Source organism: Salvia hispanica, chromosome 2 (genome assembly GCF_029641045.1).
Source record: "Salvia hispanica isolate PSC_SH4W2 chromosome 2, Shi_PSC_v1, whole genome shotgun sequence".
NCBI classification, from domain to species: domain Eukaryota; kingdom Viridiplantae; phylum Streptophyta; class Magnoliopsida; order Lamiales; family Lamiaceae; genus Salvia; species Salvia hispanica.
In genome coordinates this window covers 18,080,089-18,104,058 of record NC_142693.1, presented here as the reverse complement: position 1 = coordinate 18,104,058, position 23,970 = coordinate 18,080,089, and the positions used below count along the sequence as shown (strand labels likewise).

General features: G+C 38.0%; 4 protein-coding genes and 1 long non-coding RNA gene across 5 annotated transcripts; all 5 read right to left on the bottom strand.

The window, feature by feature from the left end:
• Positions 1-138: 138 nt before the first annotated feature.
• LOC125201353 (cysteine-rich receptor-like protein kinase 10) lies at positions 139-2,897 on the bottom strand. The gene is made up of 7 exons (XM_089064567.1): positions 2,091-2,897; positions 1,745-1,912; positions 1,536-1,657; positions 1,242-1,452; positions 923-1,160; positions 699-849; positions 139-613 (listed from the first exon to the last, which is right to left on the bottom strand). Exons 1-7 carry the CDS (start codon positions 2,866-2,868, stop codon positions 275-277), a joined length of 2,007 nt encoding a protein of 668 aa, XP_088920693.1. The 5' UTR covers positions 2,869-2,897; the 3' UTR covers positions 139-274.
• A 1,122-nt stretch (positions 2,898-4,019) lies between these two features.
• On the bottom strand, positions 4,020-7,426 carry LOC125188252 (cysteine-rich receptor-like protein kinase 8). Its single transcript, XM_089064868.1, has 7 exons — positions 6,586-7,426; positions 5,683-5,694; positions 5,271-5,392; positions 4,987-5,197; positions 4,660-4,897; positions 4,415-4,577; positions 4,020-4,328 (listed from the first exon to the last, which is right to left on the bottom strand). Exons 1-7 carry the CDS (start codon positions 7,424-7,426, stop codon positions 4,020-4,022), a joined length of 1,896 nt encoding a protein of 631 aa, XP_088920994.1.
• A 912-nt stretch (positions 7,427-8,338) lies between these two features.
• On the bottom strand, positions 8,339-9,832 carry LOC125201348 (cysteine-rich receptor-like protein kinase 10). Its single transcript, XM_089064345.1, has 5 exons — positions 9,676-9,832; positions 9,391-9,601; positions 9,068-9,305; positions 8,826-8,988; positions 8,339-8,749 (listed from the first exon to the last, which is right to left on the bottom strand). The coding sequence occupies exons 1-5, from the start codon at positions 9,817-9,819 to the stop codon at positions 8,438-8,440; spliced, it is 1,068 nt and encodes a 355-aa protein (XP_088920471.1). The 5' UTR covers positions 9,820-9,832; the 3' UTR covers positions 8,339-8,437.
• A 23-nt stretch (positions 9,833-9,855) lies between these two features.
• Positions 9,856-10,804, bottom strand: LOC148931715 (uncharacterized). The gene is made up of 3 exons (XR_016135297.1): positions 10,715-10,804; positions 10,340-10,633; positions 9,856-10,100 (listed from the first exon to the last, which is right to left on the bottom strand). It is a non-coding gene; the product is annotated as an uncharacterized LOC148931715 (long non-coding RNA).
• A 573-nt stretch (positions 10,805-11,377) lies between these two features.
• Positions 11,378-14,417, bottom strand: LOC148931714 (cysteine-rich receptor-like protein kinase 8). The gene is made up of 7 exons (XM_089063851.1): positions 13,610-14,417; positions 13,168-13,335; positions 12,958-13,079; positions 12,652-12,862; positions 12,324-12,561; positions 12,088-12,238; positions 11,378-11,995 (listed from the first exon to the last, which is right to left on the bottom strand). Exons 1-7 carry the CDS (start codon positions 14,391-14,393, stop codon positions 11,642-11,644), a joined length of 2,028 nt encoding a protein of 675 aa, XP_088919977.1. The 5' UTR covers positions 14,394-14,417; the 3' UTR covers positions 11,378-11,641.
• Between the last annotated feature and the right edge of the window lie 9,553 nt (positions 14,418-23,970).

Genomic DNA, 23,970 nt, shown 5'->3' with positions numbered 1-23,970 from the left:
TTCTCTACATGATTTGACACCACCACTTGGATATAGTCATGTCTTCTAGCTCACAAGACCAGTTCAACCCTCATTGTTAGAATTCTATGATCAACGTGGTTCGAAATTCAAAACAATCGTCCCTTTCCTCATTAACTGTTTAAGACTTTGTCTACACAGCTTTATTATTTCAAAAGTTCTAACTCATATACACAGATACAAGAGAAAAACAGAACAAAATTACATGCATAATTTTTGTGTTGAGCAAAGCTCAAACCTTGGCAGGATGGAAAAATCAACGAGGATATATCTCGGTTACGGAAACATCGTTTACAGACGATGAGCCTTGAGATACACCTGTTCTAACTTCGCTGGAGTAGGAATCTTTGGAGTCTAGGGGGCCATAGCGACAACTCAAATAAAATGCGGGATGAGAAGGCACTGTCAGACTCATTGTTGTACTACTGAGCATTACAGCAACCGAAGCCATTGTTGGCCTCTTTGCAGCATTTTCTTGAACACACAACAGTCCAATGTGAATGCATCTCACCATATCACGTACAGAACCTGTGCCATTTCTCAGCGCCGGATCTATCACATTTGCAGATGTCCCTTCTCTCCACTTCTTCCATGCCTGAGAGTTTGAGACTCTTAGTTGCAATAATCATAATTTTGTTTTAATAATAACACAGCCAAGGGCATTCGATATAATTTCTTACAAGAGTCAAGAGGCTCTCTCCATTCTCCTCCTTTTGGATACAAACATTTCTCTGTCCACTCAAGATTTCCAGAACAATCACTCCAAAACTGAACACGTCTGACTTATCCGAATACTTACCATGCATTGCGTATTCAGGTGACATATATCCACTGCTTATTCAAATTTGAAATATTGAGTTATGAAGAACTATCAAAAAATTGAAATATTGAGTTATAGACTTACTAAGTTCCAACAATCTTTCTTGTATTTCCATGAGTTTCATCTTGTTTAAATAATCTTGCCATGCCAAAATCTGCAATCTTGGGATTCATATCTCCATCCAGCAGTATGTTACTAGCTTTTAAATCACGATGAATGATCTTGAGTCGAGAGTCTTCGTGCAAGTACAGAAGCCCCTTCGCGATACCCCTTATGATCTTGTAGCGTTTATCCCAGTCCAACTGTGAACGTTTGACTGGATCTACATTTCCAAAAGAGTAGTATATACTGAAATGAGCAATCAAGAACGATGTTCGTTACTGACATTAGAGTAAAACATTACCAAATATGAACTGGTCAAGGCTTGCACTCTCAACGAACTCATATATTAGTACCCTCTCAGTTCCTTCCATAGAAAAACCTAAGAGCTTCACCAGATTCCTATGTTGAAGTTTGGAAACTAACAAACCCTCATTCTTGAATTCCAGATTGCCTTGCCCTGAATCTATGGACAATCTTTTCACTGCTATTTCTTCACCAGTTTGCAGTTTCCCCTGAGTTCGCAGCAAAATAGGCCGATATTAGTCGAACTGACAATCCCGCTAGTTCTAGTAATCGAAGTACAATATAGAATAACCTCATAAACAGCCCCAAATCCACCTTGCCCCAACTTGTTAGCATCGGAAAAATCATTAGTTGCAGCTCTGATGCTGCTAAAATCATATTGCAGGGAATCAACATTACTAATGTCATCAGCAGCTAATTCAAGAAAGAATTGAGGGTCAGTTGCATTGCATTACTCATGCACCATGATGAGTATGGATAAAAGAGAAGAAGAAATCTCACTCTTCGCTATTTCATATGCACTACTCCGCTTCATTCTTCTTCTAATGAAGATAATGATAGCACAAGCAGCAAATATAAGTGTTGCCCCAGCTGGAACAGCAATGAAGATCATTACTTTTGTCTTATTATCATCTTTCCTTCCCAATATTGTATTATCACCATTGCTTCCTGCGGAAATAAGAAAATGTTGTTTAATCTATAGCATTTTTTCCCCAAAATTAATTAAGATCGATTCTCTACATTCTAACAAAAACATAATTAAAAAACAACAGGTTCATCTTAATTCAAAGGACCAAATCCAAGGAATTTCCCAAATTAAAATTAGGGATTTGAGTAGTACAATTACCAGGCTGCGAGGTCGCCGGCGGCGGCGGTTGCGAAGCTACAAGTTTTACCCCCAATTCCTCAAGCCTAGTTTCATTGTAGAAATCAACTACTTCATATCGAATAACGCAATCAGACCCTAGCACTCTGAATCCAATCGACGTATAATTCTGAAGGATTTCCGCAATTTCAGTCAAGCATCTCCGGCAATCCTCCGACGAAAAGTCCGGCGTACACTGCACCAGTCCATAAATCGTCGCAAAATCAGAGCGCGATAGATTCCTAGCTCCCGCACCGACCTTGAGCTGGAACGTGCCGTTAGCCGCCTGCGCAGTGAGATCAGCCAGCAGCCTCACCCTATCCTCCTTGAACGCAGCTCCATTCGCAGCATTTTGTGTATTTCGCAGTCTCTTAACTGGATCGGCGACACGCGTGCTGTGTATGGGATCGTCGGAGTAGCGCAGGGTGCAGTACTCGTACCATATCGCAGCCTGCCTCGCGCCGGGGCACGATTCGAGCAGCTCGCGCGACGCGGATTGGATGCAGGCGCGGCACATGTGCGGGGATTGGTCGGCGCGGCAGAGGGCGAGGCCGTTGGCTGCGCCGACGGAGGCGGTGATGAAGCCGTAGTCGGTGATGTTGGAGGAGAGAGAGCGGAGTAAGGCGGTGAGATCGGCGCTGTTGTTTGTGAAATTGGAGGCGGTGGTGGTGGTGCAGTTGTAGGGATTGCCCTGCCCCAGCGCCATGGATGAAAGGTGTATGAAGATTAGTAGAATCATGCGCAGTTTTCGCCAATTCATAACTGGAGACAAGCTCGAAAACGAAGCAACTAGCTTTGATTCATGAATTGTCATCATATTTTAACTAATTTTTTCCAAGTTTTGATTCGTAGAGATAGAATTAGAGCTCCTTTATATTCAATCATGTCCCAATCACTTGAAAATTGCATGTCAAGAACAATTCAACGCACGAGATTATGAATAATAGTTTTAAGAATTCTATGATCATCACATTGAATTTTTTTTAAAGATAAGTGGGATTGAATTTGAATTTCGGTAGACAAGAATCACATATGATTAAATTTGGGCAAAATAGAATTTTGTGATAAATTTAGAAGTTAGAAGTTGGTGTATTTTTCCTTACGTTAGTTTGTGGTAAAAACTTGAAATGACCAAAAAGATTTGGTATTTTTTTGCTATTAGAGCATTTCCAATGGGACGGATGTTCCATTGGACTTCCCAAAAACACCTCATCTCATGTCATAAGGACCTCCCACTAAACTGTCACGTCATAAGTACATCCCACTGCACAATGACGGACATTCACAATAATAAAAAATTCACAAATTTACAAATATACAATTTATTACGGAATTCAAATTTCGACACGAGCCGTATATATAGAGTTTTAAATAAAAATAAAAAATTGGCGGACGTCCGTCATGGCACCACAATGGTGGATGTCGCGACGGAAGTTGCTGGAAAGCTGCGGATGAGAGGTGTCCACAGCCGATGTCCGCATCCACCCCTCCCACGCCTAATGGCGGATGTCCCGCGCGAATTTCCCACACAGCGGTCCGATGTCCGCCGGGACATCCACCATTGCGGATGCTCTTAGCCCTAAAATTTCACCAAGTCATGCTTAAAGTGACATGTATTCTAAAATAGAAACATCACTACTTAACTCATAAAACAACAGTGCATAAAAGAATCTACGTACCCTTTTCGTTAACTATTTACGACAGTTTTATCTCAAGACTCCGGTACAATTAAACTTGTCCCACATTCGTAGGATTATGATGGGTTTATAAGCTAAATGTGGTCTTTTTCATGAGTAGACTAGTATTATGGAATAATTTTTATCGTCTATTCCTAACATTAGTGCTTCGAGTGGCATGCGAAGATACAAGTCATGACCACCAATATGCCCGTGATCAAGCAAACGGCCGTGATCAACGAGGATATAACTCGGTTACTGAAATAGCATTTACAGATGAGCCTACGCTGGAGTTTTCCTCTTTTAAATTCCGATTCGTTAAATCCATATGGAATGCAGGTTCATCAGGTAGAGGCAGAGTCATTGTTGAGCTACTGAGCATTAGAGCAACCGAAGACATTGATGGTCTATTTGCAGGATCTTCTTGAACACACAACAATCCGATGTGAATGCATCTCACCATATCGCGCACGGAACCAGAACTACTTGTCAACACGGGATCTATCATATTTAATGCTCTTCCTTCTTGCCAGTTCTTCCAAGTCTGTTAATTTGTGGCCATAACAAAAAATAAAAATCAATCTACATTATTTGGTTATTTATTAACATTGATAGAGGCCTTGTGTATACCTTGCTTACAAGTGTCACGAGATCCTCCGCATTCATCTTCTCTTTTCGAACGCAACCATTTCTTTGACCACTTAGGATTTCTAGAACCAGCACCCCGAAACTAAACACATCAGACTTGAAGGAGTATTTTCCTTGCATTGCGTATTCAGGTGCCATATATCCACTGCATACGCAAATTCGGATATTCAGTAAGGGATGGATTAAAATAGAAATATATACTTGCTTACTTATGTACTACTACTTACTAGGTTCCAGCGACATGGATTGTACTTCCGCCACTACCATCTTGTGTAATTAATCTTGCCATCCCAAAATCTGAAATTTTGGGATTCAAATTTTCATCTAGCATTACATTACTTGCTTTGAGATCGCAATGAATGATCTTGCATCCCGACTCTTCGTGCAAATACAACATTCCCTTCGCAATGCCCCTTATGATCTGGTAGCGGCTGTTCCAACCCAACTGCGAACGCTTGATTGGATCTGCTTGTCCAATATAAGTCAAACCATTACTACTTAGCAAAATGAACCAACAACAATTGATATTCAATGAAACTAAAAAAAATGACTACCAAATATAAACTTGTCAAGGCTTGCATTCTGAACAAATTCATATATTAGTAACCTCTCAGCTCCTTCCATGGAGAAACCTAAGAGTTTCACCAGGTTCTTATGTTTAAGTTGGGAAACCAAGAAAACCTCATTCTTGAATTGCGGCTCGCCTTGCGTTGAAAATTTGGACAATCTTTTAACTGCTACTTCTTCTCCAGTTATAAGGTTTCCCTGCGTTCGCAGCAAAATAAACTCGTAAAAGTTGATCTGAGAATCATGTTTGACCTAATTTATTATTGATTACCTTATAAACATTTCCAAATCCACCTCTCCCCAGCTTGTTAGCTTTATCAAAACCATTAGTTGCAGCTCTAATGCTGATAAAGTCATATTGCAGAAACTCACTATTACCAGTATAGTCAGCAGCTGATTCACCAAGCAAAGAAATTATCAAGGGTTATTAGTGCCACCAAATTTACAACACTTGAACTTCTCTTATGATGGATATATATAAATACAAAAAATACTCTTACTCTCGGTGATTTCGTATGATGGCCTACTTGCTTGAACGAAGATAGCGATACACACAATAAATATTAGAGCTAGTGCAACCGAGGCAGCAATGCGGATGTAAACCAGTTTTGTAGTGTTACCATCTTTCTTTTCTGGTATTCTGTTTTTACCATTGATTCTTACATCGGGTCTAAAAGGGTTACCTGGTATTGTATCTTCGTTAGATGATGCACACAACAAATCTTCAAGGACAAAGCTAGGGTTTCACTTCCAAAAATTAACTGTAGGGTTTGTTAATTTGGTAACATAGAATTGAGGGTTTAGATTTAGAATTGGAGCCTATCATTCTAAATCCATTACTTTGTACAATAAAAATGATTGGATTTAGAATTGACTTTCACTCCAAATCCTCTCATTTCCACTCTATGTATTCCTTAACTAACATAAATATTTAGAACTCCAAATAGTTGTAATCAAGAAGCTCTTAACCACACACACACATACTATTCACACATATCAGCACATATATACACTGCACACACATACTTTACACAATATACACACGACACACCACATCACACAATAATAACTCTACATTGTACACACAACATAAACATTAGCACAAACAAGTACTCCCTCCGCCCATAGACATCCTTATGTCCTTGTGCGGCACGGAATTTTATTTAGTTTTATTTTGTGTGTGTAAGTTGAAATAGTAAAGTTAGAGAGAGCGAATAAAGTAGAGATAAAAGTGTTTTAAGTTTTAGTAATGGGTCATTTTATTGGGACAAACCAAAAAGGAAAGTGAGTCATCAGAGTGAGTAAATTTTATGTAGAAATACATCGTTTCAAATTTTGTTGATTTTTTGACCCACCTAACATAGAAATTGAAACTAAAGACTCACTCTGTTCCACCACAAGTAATTGATATTCGTTTTTTGGTTTTCCACTACAAGTGAACAATTTCTAATTTTAGAAAAAAAACAACCTATTTACTCTCTTGCTTCTGTATTTTTCTTTAATCTCTCTTTCATTTTTTACTTTATTTTCTCCACCTAACACAATAAATATAATTTTCTTAATTTTATCCGACAAAACAGGATTACCTGGCTGAGAGGCCGGCGAGGAACGCAGTGAAGCAATAACAGGCACCCCTAATTCCGCCAGGCGAGTTTCATTGTAGAACACAGAAAGTTCATATCTAACGTTGCAATCGGGGTTTAGCACTCTGAAGCCTTCCGCAGCAACACTTTGGAAAGATTTGGATGCCTCTCTCAGGCATGTCTGACAATCTAGCAACGATAATTCCGGAGAACACTGCACCAGACCATAAATCTTCGAAAACTCATTATCCGAAAAATCCCTACTCCCGACCCCAACCTTAATCTCAGAGCTGCCTTTAGCTGCCTGTGCCACGAGATCGGCCATCAACGCTGCCCTCTCCTCCCTGAACCGCTTTCCATTTGAAACATTTCGATCACTTCTTACCAGAAAAGTGGGATCTGATGTCTTCATCTCGTACAGGGGATCGTTAGTGTAGCGCATGGCGCAGTGTTTGTACCATATAGCAGCCTGTCTCGCGTTGGGGCACTCACGAAGCACCTGGACCGAGGCCTGCTTCACACAAACCCGACATGTCTGGAGAGTCACGTCCGCTCTGCAGAGGACGAAGCCGTTGACGGTGTTTGGTGCGTGCCCGACGGACGCGCTGTGGAAGCCGTAGTCGCTTATGTTTGAGTAGAGAGAGATGAACAAGGCGTGGAGATTGATTGTGTATGGTGTGTAATTTGTTATGGTAGTGTTGAGGTATGTTATAGGCTTGTTTAGTGTATAGTTTCCATTGTTGGTACATTTGAATGGATGTTTATCTGATGTAACGCAGGTTGATGAAAGGTATATGATGATCAAGACAATCATGGACATTTTTGTGCAACAACATGAATACATTTTTTTCAATTCTCTAGAGAATTTCTTTGTGGGGTTGTTGGCAAATTTAAAGAAAAACCCAATGATCAATATTCAGATGATTGAGCATGAGATTTACATTACAAGATAGTTATCATTATTCTGATGATCGAGCATGAGATTTACATTACAAGATAGTGTAATAATACGACTTTCCAAAATAAGGTATTAGGGCTTATGAAACAAAACATCTTCAATATTTGTGTTTGTACCAAGTGGTAGATCAACAGACCATACAACCTTACCAATTACTAGAATTCAATAGAGTGATGCCCAATTAGCCCTATATTATTACAAATTTAAATAACTTTAGGGTCACACATAATTGGACTTGTATTGAAAATAAAATCCCACAGAATCGAATTTGATGGAATTAATTCAATTCCAATTCTTTGTTCAGTAAAAATGATATATAGAAAGTGTGTATGCAGTGTGTTTATGTGTGCATAATGTGTGTAGTGCGTATAGTGTGTGTAGGGGCCCAATTTTATAACACTATTTAGAATTCAAATGGTGGAATTGAGAAAAAACTAGAATGGAATTTAATTCCAAATATTTGTGGTACCAAACGTTGGATTTGGAATTGAACTTTCAATTCCAATTCTATGGGCCCAATTCCATATACCAAACGGAACCTTATATAAATTGGACGTTTATAGAAATTCATGCAATTCATATAACACAAACAATAATCCCATTACATCTCGTGGTTCAGAATATGTAACAGTAGTCCCTCCTAATTTACCCGTTTACAGCATTATATTACCTACACAAGGGTTTACATACACAGAAAAACAGAAAACATAACAAAGTTACATGCATAATTTGGGTTATAGGCTAAATGTGGTCTTTCTCATGGTAGACTAATATTTGGAGCAAGTTTTATCGTTTAATCATAACATTAGTGCTCTGAGTGGCATTCAAAGAAACTAGCCGTGACTACCAATGTGTCCGTGATCAAGGAACCAGCCATGGCCACCAATGTGCCCGTGATCAACGAGGATATAACTCGGTTGCTGAAATATCATTTACAGATAACGAGCCTACACTGGAGTTCGCCTCATTTAAATTTTGCTTCGTCAAATCCATATGAAATGCAGGTTGATCAGGTAGAGGCAGAGAGATTGTTGAGCTACTGAGCATTAGAGCAACCGAAGCCATTGTCGGCCTGTTTGCAGGATCTTCTTGTACACATAGCAATCCGATGTGAATGCATCTCACCATATCACGCACTGAACAAGAACTACTTGTCAGCATGGGATCTATCATATTTAATGCTCTTCCTTCTTGCCAGTTCTTCCATGTCTGGTCATTACAAAAAATAAAATCAATCTACATTATTTGGTTATATTATTAAAATAGATAGAGGCCTTGTGTATACCTTGCTTACAAGAGTCAACAGCTCCTCCACATTCTTCTTCTCTTTTTGGACGCAACTATTTCTTTGACCACTCACGATTTCCAGAACCAACACCCCGAAACTAAACACATCAGACTTTAAGGAGTATTTTCCTTGCATTGCGTATTCAGGTGCCATATATCCACTGCATACGCAAATTCGGATATTCAGTAAGGCACGTATTATAATAGGAATATATACTTGCTTAGTTATGTAGTACTTACTAAGTTCCAACAACGTTGAGTGTACTTCCGCCATTATCATCTTGTTTAATTAATCTTGCCAGCCCAAAATCTGAAATTTTTGGATTCAATTTATCATCTAGCATTACATTACTTGCTTTGAGATCACGATGAATGATCTTGAGTCCAGACTCTTCGTGCAAATACGACATTCCCTTCACAATGCCCCTTATGATCTTGTAGCGACTATCCCAATCCAACTGCGAACGCTTAACTGGATCTGCTAGTCCAATATAAATCAAATCATTACTACTTAGTAAAAATGAAACAATTGCTATTCAGTCAAAACTAAAGAAAATGATTACCAAATATGAACTTGTCAAGGCTTGCATTCTGAACAAATTCATATATTAGTAACCTCTCAGCTCCTTCCATAGAGAAACCTAAGAGTTTCACCAAATTCATATGTTTAAGTTTTGCAACCAAGAAAACCTCATTCTTGAATTGCGGTTCGCCTTGCGTTGAATATTTCGACAGCCTTTTAACTGCTACTTCTTCTCCGGTTATAAGGTTTCCCTGCATTCGCAGCAAAATAGACTCATATTAGTTGATCTGAGAATCATGCTTGGCCTAGTTTATTACTTAATTACCTTATAAACATTCCCAAATCCACCTCTCCCCAGCATGTTAGCTTCATCAAAACCATTAGTTGCAGCACTAATGTTGATAAAGTCATATTGCTGAAATTCACCAACACCGAGATAGTCAGCAGCTGATTCACCAAGCAAAGACATTATCAGGGGTTAGTTCCCACCAAATTTACAACAATACTTGAACTTCTCTTATGATGGATATACACAAAAAATACTCTTACTCTCGGTGGCTTCGTATGATGTCCTACTTGCTCGAACCAAGATAAAGATACCCGCAGTAAATATTAGAGCCATTGCAACTGAAGCAGCAGTGCTGATGTAAACTTGTCTTGTAGTGTTATCATCTTTCTTTTCTGGTATTGTATTTTTACCATTGATTCTTACATCCGGTTTTGAAGTGTTACCTGGTATTGTATCTTTTTCTGCGGAAATAAGAAAAGAGTTCTTCTTTAGATGATGCACACAACAAATACATTAGCACAAACAAGTGGAGTAAAATTTTTTGGTTTCCCACTACAGGTAATCAATTTCTATTGTTAGAAAAAATAACAACCTATTTCCTCTCTTCTACTCCTACTGTATCCTCTTTTTTACTTTATTCTCTCTCCACTTAACACAATAAAAATAATTTTTCTTACTTTCGTCCAACAGAAAGAATTACCTGGCTGACGGGCCGGCGAGGAAGGTAGTGAACCAATAACAGGCACCCCTAATTCCGCCAGACGAGTTCCATTGTAGAACACAGAAGGTTCATATAGAACGTTGCAGTCGGGGTTTAGCACTCTGAAGCCTTCCGCAGCAATACTTTGGAAAGATTTGGATGCCTCTCTAAGGCATGCCTGACAATCTAGCAACGATAATCCGGAGAACACTGCACCAAACCATAAATCTTCGAATTATCCGAGAAAGCCCTACTCCCTACACCGACCTTGATCTTGGAGCTGCCTTTAGCTGCCTGTGCCACGAGATCGGCCATCAGAACTGCCCTCTCCGCCCTGAACTTTTCTCCATTCGAAACATTTCGATCACTGCTTACCAGAAAATTGGGTTCTACCGTCTTCATCTCGTATAGTGGATCGTTAGTGTAGCGCATGGAACAGTGTTTGTACCATATAGCAGCCTGTCTCGAATTGGGGCACTCACGAAGCACCTGTACCGAGGCCAGCTTCATACAGACGCGACAGGCGTTGAGGGTCACGTCAGCTCTGCAGAGGGCGAAGCCGTTAACGGTGTTTGGGGCATGCCCGATGGACGCGCTGTGGAAGCCGTAGTCACTCATGTTCGAGTGAAGGGAGACGATCAAGGCGTGGAGATTGACTGAGTATACTGTGTAATTCGTTATGGTGGTGTTGAGGTATGTTATAGGTTTGTTTAGTGTATAGTTTCCATTGTTGGTACATTTGAATAGATATTTCTCTGCTGTAACGAAGGTTGATGAAAGGTAAATGATGATCAAGACGATCATGGACATTTTTCTGCTACAACATGAATACATTTTTTTCAATTCTCCAGAGAAATTCTTTGCGGGATTGTTGCCAAATTTAAAGACAAAAAACCTCAATCATCAACATTCAGATGATCGAGCACGAGATTTACATTACAAGATAGTGTAATAGTCTAACTTCCTAAAATGGTAGAACAGACCATACAATCTTACCATTTACTAAAATTCAACAGAGTGCTGCCAAATTAGCCTATATTATTACAAAAATCATCTAAAATTTCTTTATAAATAGTATTTATAAAATTCACGCAACACAACAATAATCCTATTACATCTAGTGTTACAGAAGTTGAAACAATAGTCCCTCCTAATTTACCTGATTACAGCATTATATTATCTACACAGCTTTATTATTTCAAAAGTTCTAGCTCAGATACACGGATAAAAGAGAAAACATAACAAAATTACATGCATAATTTTTGTGTCGAGGAAAGCACAAACCTCGGCAGGAAGACAAAATCAACGAGGATATAGCTCGGTGACTGAAACATCATTTACAGATGCCGAGCCTTCAGATACTACCGTTCCAAACTTAAGCGAGGTCGAATCTTTTGAATTCTGATTCGTTGAATCCATGGGACCATAACGGCTAGCCATATAAAACGCAGGCTCAGCAGGTACCGGCAGGGTCATTGTTGAGCTACTGAGCATTAGAGCAACGGTAGCCATTGTTGGCCTGTTTGCGGGATTTTCTTGGACACACAACAGTCCCATGTGAATGCATCTAATCATGTCGCGCACAGAACCAGCGCCATTCGTCAGCGTAGGATCTACCATACTCGTAGCTGTCCCTTCTCGCCAGTTCTTCCATGTCTGCGAATGTGTGGCCATTAGATGCAATAAATATCAGTCTGCTTAATTTGGCCTTGTTATGAACATTGATAGAGGAATTGTGTATAGCTTACAAGAGTCAGGAGGTCCTCCACATTATCCCCATTTTGGATACAAACATTTCTCTGACCACTCACGATTTCCAGAACCAGCACTCCGAAACTAAACACATCTGACTTGATGGAGTACTGCCCGTGCATTGCGTATTCAGGTGACATATATCCACTGTATACAGATTAGGTTATTCAGTAAGGGACGGATTAGAAATACTTGCTTAGAGAATTTGCGTGATGGTTAGTATTGGACTTACTAAGTTCCGACGATCTTGCTTGTGTTTCCTTGAGTTTCATCGGGTTTAAATAATCTTGCCATCCCAAAATCTGCAATTTTGGGGTTCATTTCTCCATCTAACAGCACATTACTAGCTTTGAGATCACGATGAATGATCTTGAGTCGAGAGTCTTCGTGCAAATACAGAATTCCCTTTGCAATACCCCCGATGATCTTGTAGCGACTATCCCAATCCAACTGTGAACGCTTGACTGGATCTGCTTGTCCAATATAAACCGAACCATTCCTACTTAGTAAAATGAACCAACAACAATTGATATTCAATCAAAACTAAAGAAAAGGATTACCAAAGATGAACTGGTCAAGGCTTGCATTCTGAACGAATTCATATATTAGTACCCTCTCGGCTCCTTCCATAGAGAAACCTAAGAGCCTGACAAGATTCCTATGTAGAAGCTTGGCAACCAACAAAACCTCATTCTTGAATTCCACATTGCCTTGCCCTGAATCCTTGGACAGCCTTTTAACTGCTACTTCTTCGCCAGTTTGAAGTTTTCCCTGCGTTTGCAGCAAAATAGACTTGCATTACTTGATCTGAGACGGAGATGAGAATTATGCATGCTCTGTTTTATTGAAGTACAATATTAATCTACCTTATAAACAGCCCCGAATCCACCTTGCCCCAGCTTGTTAACATCATCAAAATCATTAGTGGCAGCTCTAATGCTGCTAAACTCATATTGCAAGGATTCGACATTACTGATATCGTCAGCAGCTGATTTTTCACCAAACAGAACAAATAATCAAGGTTAGTTCCCACTAAATTAGGATGCATATAGATCTAAAAGTAGAAACAGCCTTACTCTCGCCGGCTTCATATGCCTTATTCTGCTTCCTTCTTCTTATAACAAAGACGATGGCAAAAGCAGCAATTATCAGAGACACCGCAACCGGAACAACAATGATGATGATGATAACTTTTGTAGTATTATCATCTTTATTTCCTGGTATTGGATCAGTACCATTGGTTCCTGCAGTTATAAGGAAAGCTGTTTAACCTACATGTAGTATAGCCACTGATTTGCAGTTCTTCATTAGAAGATACACAAGCAAATTAAAAAAAAAAAAAAAAAAAAACAGAGCATAATTTGTTGATAGTTGTTAAGTTTTCCGGCAGCATATTCTGATTCAAATCTCAAAACTCAATTAACATATGCAATTTTATCAAGGACTAACAACAAGTTCATCTTAGGGTTCGAATTCTTAAAATCAATTTGGGGATTTTTTTCGAGAGAGCAGAATTACCTGGAGGAGAGCTCGGCGGAGGTGCTGGAGCTACAATTGCCACCCTTAATTCCCTCAGCCGAGTTTCATTGTAGAAGGTAGAAAGCTCATAGCGAATATTGCAATTGGGGTTTAGAACTCTGAAGCCCTGCGAAAGATAACTCTGGTAACCTTGTGAAGCCCCGCTCAAGCATCTCTGGCACTCTTCTCGTGAGAAATCCGGAGTACACTGCACCAGAGCATAAATTGTCGAATCGGAGAAATTCCGACTCCCTACGCCGACCTTGAGCTGCGCGCTTCCGTTAGCCGCCACCGCCGCGAGGTCGGTCACCAGCGCCGTCCTCTCCGCCGTAAATCGATCTCCATCCGTGACATTTTGCGTGTTCCGCAGCATAACCGTGGGATCCGCCGTCTGCGTTTGGTATATAGGGTCGTTGGAGTAGCGCAGGGTGCAGAATTCGTACCAAATCACGGCCTGCCTCTCGTTGGGGCAGGACTGGCGCACCTCTCGCGCGGCGGCGTCGACGCAACGGCGGCAGAGATCGAGGGTTTGGTCGGCTCTGCAGAGGGCGAAGCCGTTGACGGTGTTTGCGGCCTGGCCGACGGAGGCGCTGCGGAAGCCGAAATCGGTCATGTTGGAGGAGAGAGAGCGGAGTAAGGCGTCGAGATTGTTGCTGTAGGTGCTGTTGGCTGTGTAGTTTCCGTTGCTGGTGCATTGTAAGGGATTCTGGGCTGTAGCTAAGGATGAAAGGTATATGAGGATCAACGCAATCATGAACGCTCTGCTGCGACGCCATGAATACATTTGTGGAGAGGAGGAATGGAGGAACCAGAGTGTTTCTTCCAATTCTCCCAAAGAAATTTTCCCTTTTGAATTGTATTACCATGTGTATATACGCAGTAGCCCCAAACCATGGAAAGTCTAGTTCATTTAATGGCATTCACAACTTCCTTCTTAGAATTTAAGTGGGTTGAGAGGATGTTTCTATTCGCTGACAGAATTTCTCCCTTTTATATTATTTCTAAGATATTCGCGCTAAAGTTTAAAATATGTTTTTCCATAGTTAAGAGTAAGGTGTAGTGTTGGTCTGCTTGCAAATCGAAGAGTAAATTATCAATTTTATCTGCTCGTTTTAGATAGTTACTCCCTCTGTCCGCGAATAGGAGTCCAATTTTTTCATTTTAGTCCGTCCGCGAATAGAAGTCCCGATTCACTTATGCCATAAATGGTAATAGGGTTCCACCTTCCACTAATTCATTACACTCACATTTCATTTAAAACTAATATAAACAAGTGGAACTCCTATTCCACTAACTTTTTTCCACCCACTTTTCTTAACATTTCTTAAAACCCGTGCCGCCCATGAATGAGACTCCTAATGGCGGACGGAGGGAGTATTTGATAAAAAAAAACAGAAAGATTAATGTCACAAAGTTCTAGTCAGAAAAAAAACTGAAAAAAAGGAAGCCTAATTCGAGAGCATCTCCAGCGGTGGACTTTTCGCCGGACGTTCGACCGGCGTGCAGATCGTGTTGGAGTTTGTATACTAAAAGATGCTTCGAGCGTACATGCCTTTGTACAGTCAGCTTGTGCATGTATACGAGAAACGCCACGTCCACTTGTTTACCTATTTATGAGAATAAGTAATATAATATAATGGTTTATTATTGAAATATAATAAACAAGTCTAAGGCTTTTTACTAAGAAGGACAAGTAGGGAAATTCGATGAATCTCCTCATGAGTTTTCCAGTAGGGGACTTGGCCAGATCTAGTAAGAAGAAAAACGTATTCACAACCTAGATAGGCTTTGGCTACCTATTGGTACGGTTGCGGTGTTTGTGATAATTCTCTCTTACCTAAGAAGAGATTAGTAACACCGGTGTGGTAAAGCACTGAAAGGATCTAATCCGAAATGTATTCTTTATTGCTATCTACTGAAAGAATATATTTCAGAAAGTTTAGTATTTTATAGTCTATGATATTAATATCAATATTGTTTATTCAATCAAACGCCACTTTGACTTATCAATATGTGAGAGTTTGTACGTAACTCAAGTTCATGATATCTTGGGTGGTAGTAGTTGAATAACATGAAGGTATTGGAATATTATTTCATAGAATTCGCGTGCCCAGTGTGGTATGATTAAATCCCTAAGGGGCGATCCCCAAGAGGTGTTTGAAAAAGGAATTTATTATTCAGAAAGCTGCGCAGTTGGAATTTATTCCACGAATAATAAATAAAGTTTCAAACTAGAAAAACTCTTTGGAGAATTAATTTAATTCTAGTCACATAGCAGACAAAAGAATTAAATTGACGGATCAAGATAATCTTAAACGCGGGAAATATTATAAAATAAAATGGACCCAAGTTATTTGTAATTTGGTGATTTAAGTGGGAGTGCAATATTATTCTTTAGTGGAACAAAATTATATTCCATTGATAATATATTAAATCATGGGTCATTTGATTTAATTAGTTAATTATCTAATGGGTGAGCCCAACACTTAAGTCATTCCATGGATCCCCTTACTAGCCCAATAAGGTCCACTATAAATAATGAATGAAGTGGAAACCCTAGCACACAATCCAAGACAACACAAAACCCTAACCCTAGGAGGGAGGCAAATCGGCGCCTCCCTCTTCTCTCTCACTTGGTCTCGATTTTCGTGCCTAGCACGTGGGAGAATTAGGGTTTTGATTATTGTTCTTGATCTATCCTAATTCATAGGATTAGATCTAGACAATTTTGGTGTTTGTATTGAGTTTCCCTAGATCCATTCAAAGTTATTTAATTGATAATCTAAGATCCGCCCACACGGATGGAGAATCAAGGACAAGGGAATAGTATGGAAGATTCGTGGTCGATAAACCAAGGATCTCCGGGTGGTGCAGCTAGCAACGTCAATCCAATGATGGATTATGAGGTAACAATCGAATCTACATCAAATATGCATGATTATGTGTTTATTTGATGTTATATCTATAGATCTAAGTTTATTGCATGAAATTGGAGTCGAATGCATAATCACCTAAATAGATCCGTCTAGGACCTGTTTGTTTTTCTGTGTCTTCCGCTGCGGTAGTCCCAACAACTGGTATCAGAGCCAATTTTTAGGCTCTGATTATGTATTTGATTAATTGAATTTTTCGAAAATTGTAGTGTGAGAACTTGGGATTTTCGAAAATAATGCAATAGTTGTTGGATCTATGTTTTTCTTGATTTTATTTTCGGATCCATGATATGATGTTCTAGATCGATGAAAGAATATTATGAATCTTGAATTTTATTCAAGTTTTTCACAAAAATATTCTAGATCTATGATGAACATCATTAGATCTATATATTCTAAGTAATATGTACTAGATTATATGTTTGTTGATTACATATATGTATGTGTTTAAGTGAATATATGTGTTTGAATCAAGAAATAAAGTGGTCCATGATAGAATACTTGGATCGATGATAGAATATTATGAATCTTGGATTTTATTCAAGTTTTTCACAAGAATATTCTAGATTTAAACAAGTATTCATTAGATCTATAGTTTTATGTTCTTAATATGCTAGATCTATTTAAATTGCTAGATGCTTGAAATTTAAATATGCATATGTGTTGAACATAAAAGATTGTTACAAATTAAGAAACGATTAATTAAGATTTAAGATCGCGGTCAAGCGAAGCGACCGCGATAAATCAAGTTGATTAAAATTGAAAACGAATAAATGAACGCAAGGGTTTAAACCCTAGATGTGTTCAAGCACCGGGCTGTGGTTCTTGCTTATTCGGGGATCGTCGATCCAGATCCGGCTAAGCGAGGCAGCGGCGGTGGCCAGCAGCTGCGGCATCGTCTTCGGGCGGGCAGCGGCAGCGGCGGCGGCGGCGATCAGCTCCAGAACAGGCAGCTGTGACGTCATCTACTCCAGGCAGCGGCTGCACAGTCACGTGACAGCAGCGAGCTCCAGCAGCTACGTCGTCTTCGGGCGACGATGGAGGGGCTGACCAGCGGCACCAGCGACAGCCACAGTCAGCGGCTGCGCTGTCTTCGGACAGCAGCGGCAGCCGTGAGGTCTGCAGCGTCGGAGGCCGCGAGGAGCTGCGCAAGCAGCGGTCTTCGTTGCCAAGCGTCGGTGGCTGCTCCAGTGGGAGCGGCAGAGACGGACGGCGGCGGGCAGCGGCGGCGGCGGCTGTTCCAGTGGGAGCGATGGCGGCAGCAGCGGTCTTCATTGCTGGTCAGAGCCGGCTGCTCCAGTGGGAGCGGCAGAGGCGACCGGCGGACAGGAGCAACAGCGGCGACGCTGCAGTGGCAGCAGCGGCGGCAGTGGCTAGACGCGGCAGCAGCGGCTGCTGCGTGGCCCGTGGTGGCCCAAACCCTAATTAGGGTTTTGGGTTGCGTCGTCGTCTCGTCTTCGTTTTTCGTTTTTGTGTTTTCGTTTCTTAAGGCACAAGTTATTTATAATTGTGGTTTAAAATCCTAAATCTAGAATAATTAAATATCTTGTGGGAATTAGAATGATTTTGCAATTAAATCAAGATTCTAATTTAAAAGAGAATAATTGCTTTCTTTAAATATTGGCAATTGAATAATTAGTCAAATAATTGTTTTAATTTGTTAATTAGTTGATTTTGGTGGATTGTTTCCATCTAGATAATATCATGGTAATTAACATAAGGAAATTCAATATTTGTTTAATTTAATTTTTGGCTCTTCCATAATCGGATGGAATTTTAAAGAATATTCTCTCTATATGCTTTCATATTTTATTTTTAAGGTTTAATTGAAATTGTCTTTATTTTAATTGGTGTGTTATGGAATTATTTCCTAGAAATATACCTAAGGAAAAGACATAAGTTTTCAATTGTTTTATAAACCTTAAAATTTCGAAAATTACATGTATAATAATTGGATGGTTTTTTAATTGGAATCTAATTCCTAGTTTGAATTTTGTCTTTAATTTGATGTAGGTGAATTTTATTTCATCTAGATAACATCGGTTTAATTAAAGAAGTGAAAAATTCATTTGGCATTAACATGCTACTTAAATCCTAAATTATTAAAGTTTGAAATAGTTAATTGGATTTTAATTGGATTTTAATTGGAATTCAATTCAGAGTTTAATTTGAATTTTATCTTTAATTTTGATGAAGGTGAATTTGTTTCATCTAGATAACATCAAATGTGATTTAAAGGTATGAAAATTCATAGAGCATTAATTTTGCTATTAAAATCCTTAATTATTTATTTAAGTTGAATTTTGTCTTTAATTTTGATGAAGGTGAATTTTATTTCATCTAGAAAACATCATTTTGAATTAAAGATGTAATAAGATTCTTCTTGTCATGTGATTTTATGAAAGCTATGAGAAATTTAGTTCTCAAATTTAATTGGTGTGTTTTAAATGGATTTAGTCTTAATTGGATAAATGCGGATATATATATCCAAGTGGGCATTTAAAATTAAGACTTAGCTAATCTTTTATGATATACACCTAGATATTAATTTTAGGATAAGGATGGATTAATTCTATCTAAGTAAATCCTAATTGTATTAAAAGGTAATTCTAATAATCAAGATACGTTATTTTAACTAATAATGTATGATTTTTTAAGATTGGACTTAATGTTTAGATAATCTTGTTTATGTGTAGATAGAATTTTAATTCTATCTATTTATTTTAGATGCTTAATTAAATGATCAAGTTTCGTCATTATGTTTATGTGAACCTTTTGTAAATGTATTTACATGTTTTATTGATGAAAGATGAATATTTAATTTGAGTTATGATTTTATTTGTTAAAATCTAGTTTAACTCATGCATCGCCTATGTACTTATTGCTTTGCATGCATAGCTAGTACATGTTTAATTATACTTTGAATGTGGATATCTGCCTTATCTGCTTAAGTGATAATTAAACTATTAAAACCACCAACAAGAAAATATGCAGCGATAATTACAACACGTTTGTATATGGCTTCCATAAAATTGGTCTTAGTGCGAAGTAGTGACCGGCCTGTCTTTACCGGAGCAATATTGCTGCGAAATTATAAGGATTGTATTTTAATAATACTTAGAGGACGCTATAGGAGGAGGTGCTTGTCCGGTTCGACCTTTCTTTAGAGGAGTTCACGCACAAGTAAAGAATCCTTAGTGCTTAATTTTATGGTTATACGCTTTAGCATTCTTAGTCAGCCATGCAATTCTTATGGTCTCTGGACTATCTGTCGACATTGTGGCCAGTAAAAATAATGAATTTCTTGCATGAATATGACATGGCTACCTAGTAGAAGAACGTTTGTGCTTGATTTTTGTGGATGTAAAATTGATGAATTGTTTTGTGGTTATTTGCAATTCTTTGAAATTTTACATGTTTATATTATTGGTATTTATTCTCAGCTTGAACGAAAGATGATTGATACTTGAGATATTTATTATGTCATACTTAGTTCGAGGAAGCATGATTCTGAATTGTTTAAGGAATGGAAAAGTAAACTTGATGTTGATCGGTTGATCAATGACTTGAGATTGATCCTCAGCAAGTATCGTCCGCCCACATACCATCTACAAGAAGAGGACAAGGAGTTTCGTGATCAGTGGCATACCGCGGAATGTCATCCCAAGGGCTTCGTTTTGGCCAGTGTTGGCAATGCCCTTGAGAGGTTTGATAAACCCAATAGGCCGTTGGTCAACAAGCCCACGTGGTTTGAAGAAAAGTCCCCTAAGGTAAGAGCTGGTATCGCTGTGAAGCATTTAAGGCATGATGTATTTGAAGAGGGCCAAGACGTGGGGGTATATGCCCTAGTCATGCTTGGCTACTTCAATAAACTTCACTTGTCGGGGGGGAAAGTTGACCCAGAAACCCAACAGATAATGATCCTTGATGGGCTTCCAGATAGCTTTAATGAAGTCAGAAATGAAATTTTATTTAGCGACAAAAAGTTTTCGTTTTTGGAGCTTTATAACAAGCTTGTGATTGCTCAAACAAAGATGAAAAGAAGGGGTGGACTTTTGAGATGATCATGTTCAAGTCAGAAGAGTTTATTTTTGCTTTTATGTTTACATTGTTGAATTTTAAGAGTTTTTTTTTTATATTGTTTGGTTTTGATATCATATGGATTATTGGTATGGAATTTTATTCCCAGTTTATCAATTGTGTTTTTGGATTATCAATGTCATTTTATAATGCTTGCATTATTAGATAAATGAAATTTTGATTATCCAATTATTTATGACATCAAATATAACATGGTTAATATCAAAATGTTTACTTGCGAATAAATTTGTTGATTCAATTATTATGAAGTTTTCTTCTAGAAATAATGATTATTAAGTTTCTTTAATCCTTAAGTCTTTTTGAACCATTATTTTGTTGATGAGTCAATAGAACATTAATGTTCGATATGGATTCAATACAAAATAAAATGATCTTATGATCGCGTTTGTTCAAATAAAGGTGTAAGAAAAATAATCACAATAATTGATTACAAGACAAGTAAATTAAATTCAACTAGAAACAAGATAAGTATTTGTTATAAATACTAGAAGTTCTTGTATAGTAAATATAGTATGCACATTAAATTTGTTTTAATGTTCCAAGCCTAGAGTTGACTATTTGATTAGTTATTGTTTTATTTATTTTGTTGTGAAAGTGATAATTAAAATAGTGGGAGCTTTTCTTAAATGAATGATTAAATTCTAAGTGTTTAATAAGAGCTTCATAGCTCATTTTATTAAACTAGGATGAATTTAACTCCAAGCACTGTTTAAATTATTTTAATAGCCTTAGAGAATATTGGGACTGGTATTTTTTTACTTTTAAAAGTGGGAGCTAAATTTGTCTCATAGAATATTCATAAATGGAATTAAGGTAATGTTTGATTGAGTTAAAAGGGTTCACACCCTAGAATGAAAGAAGTGATGAATTGCACACTTTCTAAGACTCTAATAACATTAAAAGACACTTCCAAGTTAGCTATTAAAATAAGAATTGCTTTTGGATTTCCAAAGAAAGTATTTCTAAAGATCACAACAAATGGTTAAATAAATGAACTCTTGGAATTTATGACTATAAAACAAAGAATGCAAACATTCGGTTTTATTTTGTCATAAGGACTAATTTCCAATTAGTCATTGTGATGAGGTAATTATGTTCATACATAAATTTACATCACGAATTATATAGCAAAGATAATACCAAGTTAAGTTGGTATTATATAATTAAAGTTTTGAGAATCATATTCGACATGATTAAAACTTTATATATTGTTATAAGTATTCTACTTTAATTAGTAGAAATTCAGAAGGATTAAAATAATGGATTTTGATAGAGGAATATGTATAAGTGCACTTGAGAAAGGCACATAAAATTATTCCACTGGATCAAAGGGCCTAGAAATATTTTGATCAAATAATCATGCTCCTTAGCAAGAATTAAGGTTATAAATTACAAGTATATTTTCGTTTTATGTACTATAGAAAACTATGTTGGTAGATTCTTTTTAAAGAATTATAGTTTTGAGTACATAGTGGTCAAAGCCTGCTTTGAGTATAACTGGGAGAAAATGTGTGTGAATGTGTAGCACAAGGCCAATAAAGTGGAAGATGAGTATAAGTGGAAGATTGTTGGGGTTTGTATACTAAAAGATGCTTCGAGCGTACATTCCTTTGTACAGTCAGCTTGTGCATGTATACGAGAAACGCCACGTCCACTTGTTTACCTATTTATGAGAATAACTAATATAATATAATGGTTTATTATTGAAATATAATAAACAAGTCTAAGGCTTTTTACTAAGAAGGTCAAGTAGGGAAATTCGATGAATCTCCTCATGAGTTTTCCAGTAGGGGACTTGGCCAGATCTAGTAAGAAGAAAAACGTATTCACAACCTAGATAGGCTTTGGCTACCTATTGGTACGGTTGCGGTGTTTGTGATAATTCTCTCTTACCTAAGAAGAGATTAGTAACACCGGTGTGGTAAAGCACTGAAAGGATCTAATCCGAAATGTATTCTTTATTGCTATCTACTGAAAGAATATATTTCAGAAAGTTTAGTATTTTATAGTCTATGATATTAATATCAATATTGTTTATTCAATCAAACGCCACTTTGACTTATCAATATGTGAGAGTTTGTACGTAACTCAAGTTCATGATATCTTGGATGGTAGTAGTTGAATAACATGAAGGTATTGGAATATTATTTCATAGAATTCGCGTGCCCAGTGTGGTATGATTAAATCCCTAAGGGGCGATCCCCAAGAGGTGTTTGAAAAAGGAATTTATTATTCAGAAAGCTGCGCAGTTGGAATTTATTCCACGAATAATAAATAAAGTTTCAAACTAGAAAAACTCTTTGGAGAATTAATTTAATTCTAGTCACATAGCAGACAAAAGAATTAAATTGACGGATCAAGATAATCTTAAACGCGGGAAATATTATAAAATAAAATGGACCCAAGTTATTTGTAATTTGGTGATTTAAGTGGGAGTGCAATATTATTCTTTAGTGGAACAAAATTATATTCCATTGATAATATATTAAATCATGGGTCATTTGATTTAATTAGTTAATTATCTAATGGGTGAGCCCAACACTTAAGTCATTCCATGGATCCCCTTACTAGCCCAATAAGGTCCACTATAAATAATGAATGAAGTGGAAACCCTAGCACACAATCCAAGACAACACAAAACCCTAACCCTAGGAGGGAGGCAAATCGGCGCCTCCCTCTTCTCTCTCACTTGGTCTCGATTTTCGTGCCTAGCACGTGGGAGAATTAGGGTTTTGATTATTGTTCTTGATCTATCCTAATTCATAGGATTAGATCTAGACAATTTTGGTGTTTGTATTGAGTTTCCCTAGATCCATTCAAAGTTATTTAATTGATAATCTAAGATCCGCCCACACGGATGGAGAATCAAGGACAAGGGAATAGTACGGAAGATTCGTGGTCGATAAACCAAGGATCTCCGGGTGGTGCAGCTAGCAACGTCAATCCAATGATGGATTATGAGGTAACAATCGAATCTACATCAAATATGCATGATTATGTGTTTATTTGATGTTATATCTATGGATCTATGTTTATTGCATGAAATTGGAGTCGAATGCATAATCACCTAAATAGATCCGTCTTGGACCTGTTTGTTTTTCCGTGTCTTCCGCTGCGGTAGTCCCAACAGATCGTCCGCGTAGGACGTCCGCCATTAGGTGCGGAAGGCGAGGACGTAGACATCCGGTGAGGACACAGCTCATCCGCGGCTGAGGCAGGACGTCCGGCGCAGACTTCCGATTTTTTCTTTTTTCTTTTTAAAAAAATTCTATATATACGGCTCGTTGAACTTCATTTCATTCGCACCACTTGTGGTAACAAGTTATC

Excerpts from the sequence above, each read along its gene's own strand:
- LOC125201353 (XM_089064567.1), bottom strand. The coding sequence starts at position 2,868 with ATGAATTGGCGAAAACTGCGCATGATTCTACTAATCTTCATACACCTT. Across the intron at positions 1,453-1,535 it reads GATTTGGGGCTGTTTATGAG|GGGAAACTGCAAACTGGTGA; the intron begins GTTATTCTATAT and ends CTGCGAACTCAG. Across the intron at positions 1,161-1,241 it reads CCTTGACCAGTTCATATTTG|ATCCAGTCAAACGTTCACAG; the intron begins GTAATGTTTTAC and ends TTGGAAATGTAG.
- LOC125188252 (XM_089064868.1), bottom strand. The coding sequence starts at position 7,426 with ATGTATTCATGTTGTTGCACAAAAATGTCCATGATTGTCTTGATCATC. Across the intron at positions 5,198-5,270 it reads GATTTGGAAATGTTTATAAG|GGAAACCTTATAACTGGAGA; the intron begins GTAATCAATAAT and ends CTGCGAACGCAG. Across the intron at positions 4,898-4,986 it reads CCTTGACAAGTTTATATTTG|ATCCAATCAAGCGTTCGCAG; the intron begins GTAGTCATTTTT and ends TTGGACAAGCAG.
- LOC125201348 (XM_089064345.1), bottom strand. The coding sequence starts at position 9,819 with ATGTCTTTGCTTGGTGAATCAGCTGCTGACTATCTCGGTGTTGGTGAA. Across the intron at positions 9,306-9,390 it reads CCTTGACAAGTTCATATTTG|ATCCAGTTAAGCGTTCGCAG; the intron begins GTAATCATTTTC and ends TTGGACTAGCAG. Across the intron at positions 8,750-8,825 it reads TGTTGACTCTTGTAAGCAAG|ACATGGAAGAACTGGCAAGA; the intron begins GTATACACAAGG and ends TGTAATGACCAG.
- LOC148931714 (XM_089063851.1), bottom strand. The coding sequence starts at position 14,393 with ATGTATTCATGGCGTCGCAGCAGAGCGTTCATGATTGCGTTGATCCTC. Across the intron at positions 13,336-13,609 it reads TCCGCCGAGCTCTCCTCCAG|GAACCAATGGTACTGATCCA; the intron begins GTAATTCTGCTC and ends TTATAACTGCAG. Across the intron at positions 11,996-12,087 it reads TGGAGGACCTCCTGACTCTT|ACATGGAAGAACTGGCGAGA; the intron begins GTAAGCTATACA and ends ACACATTCGCAG.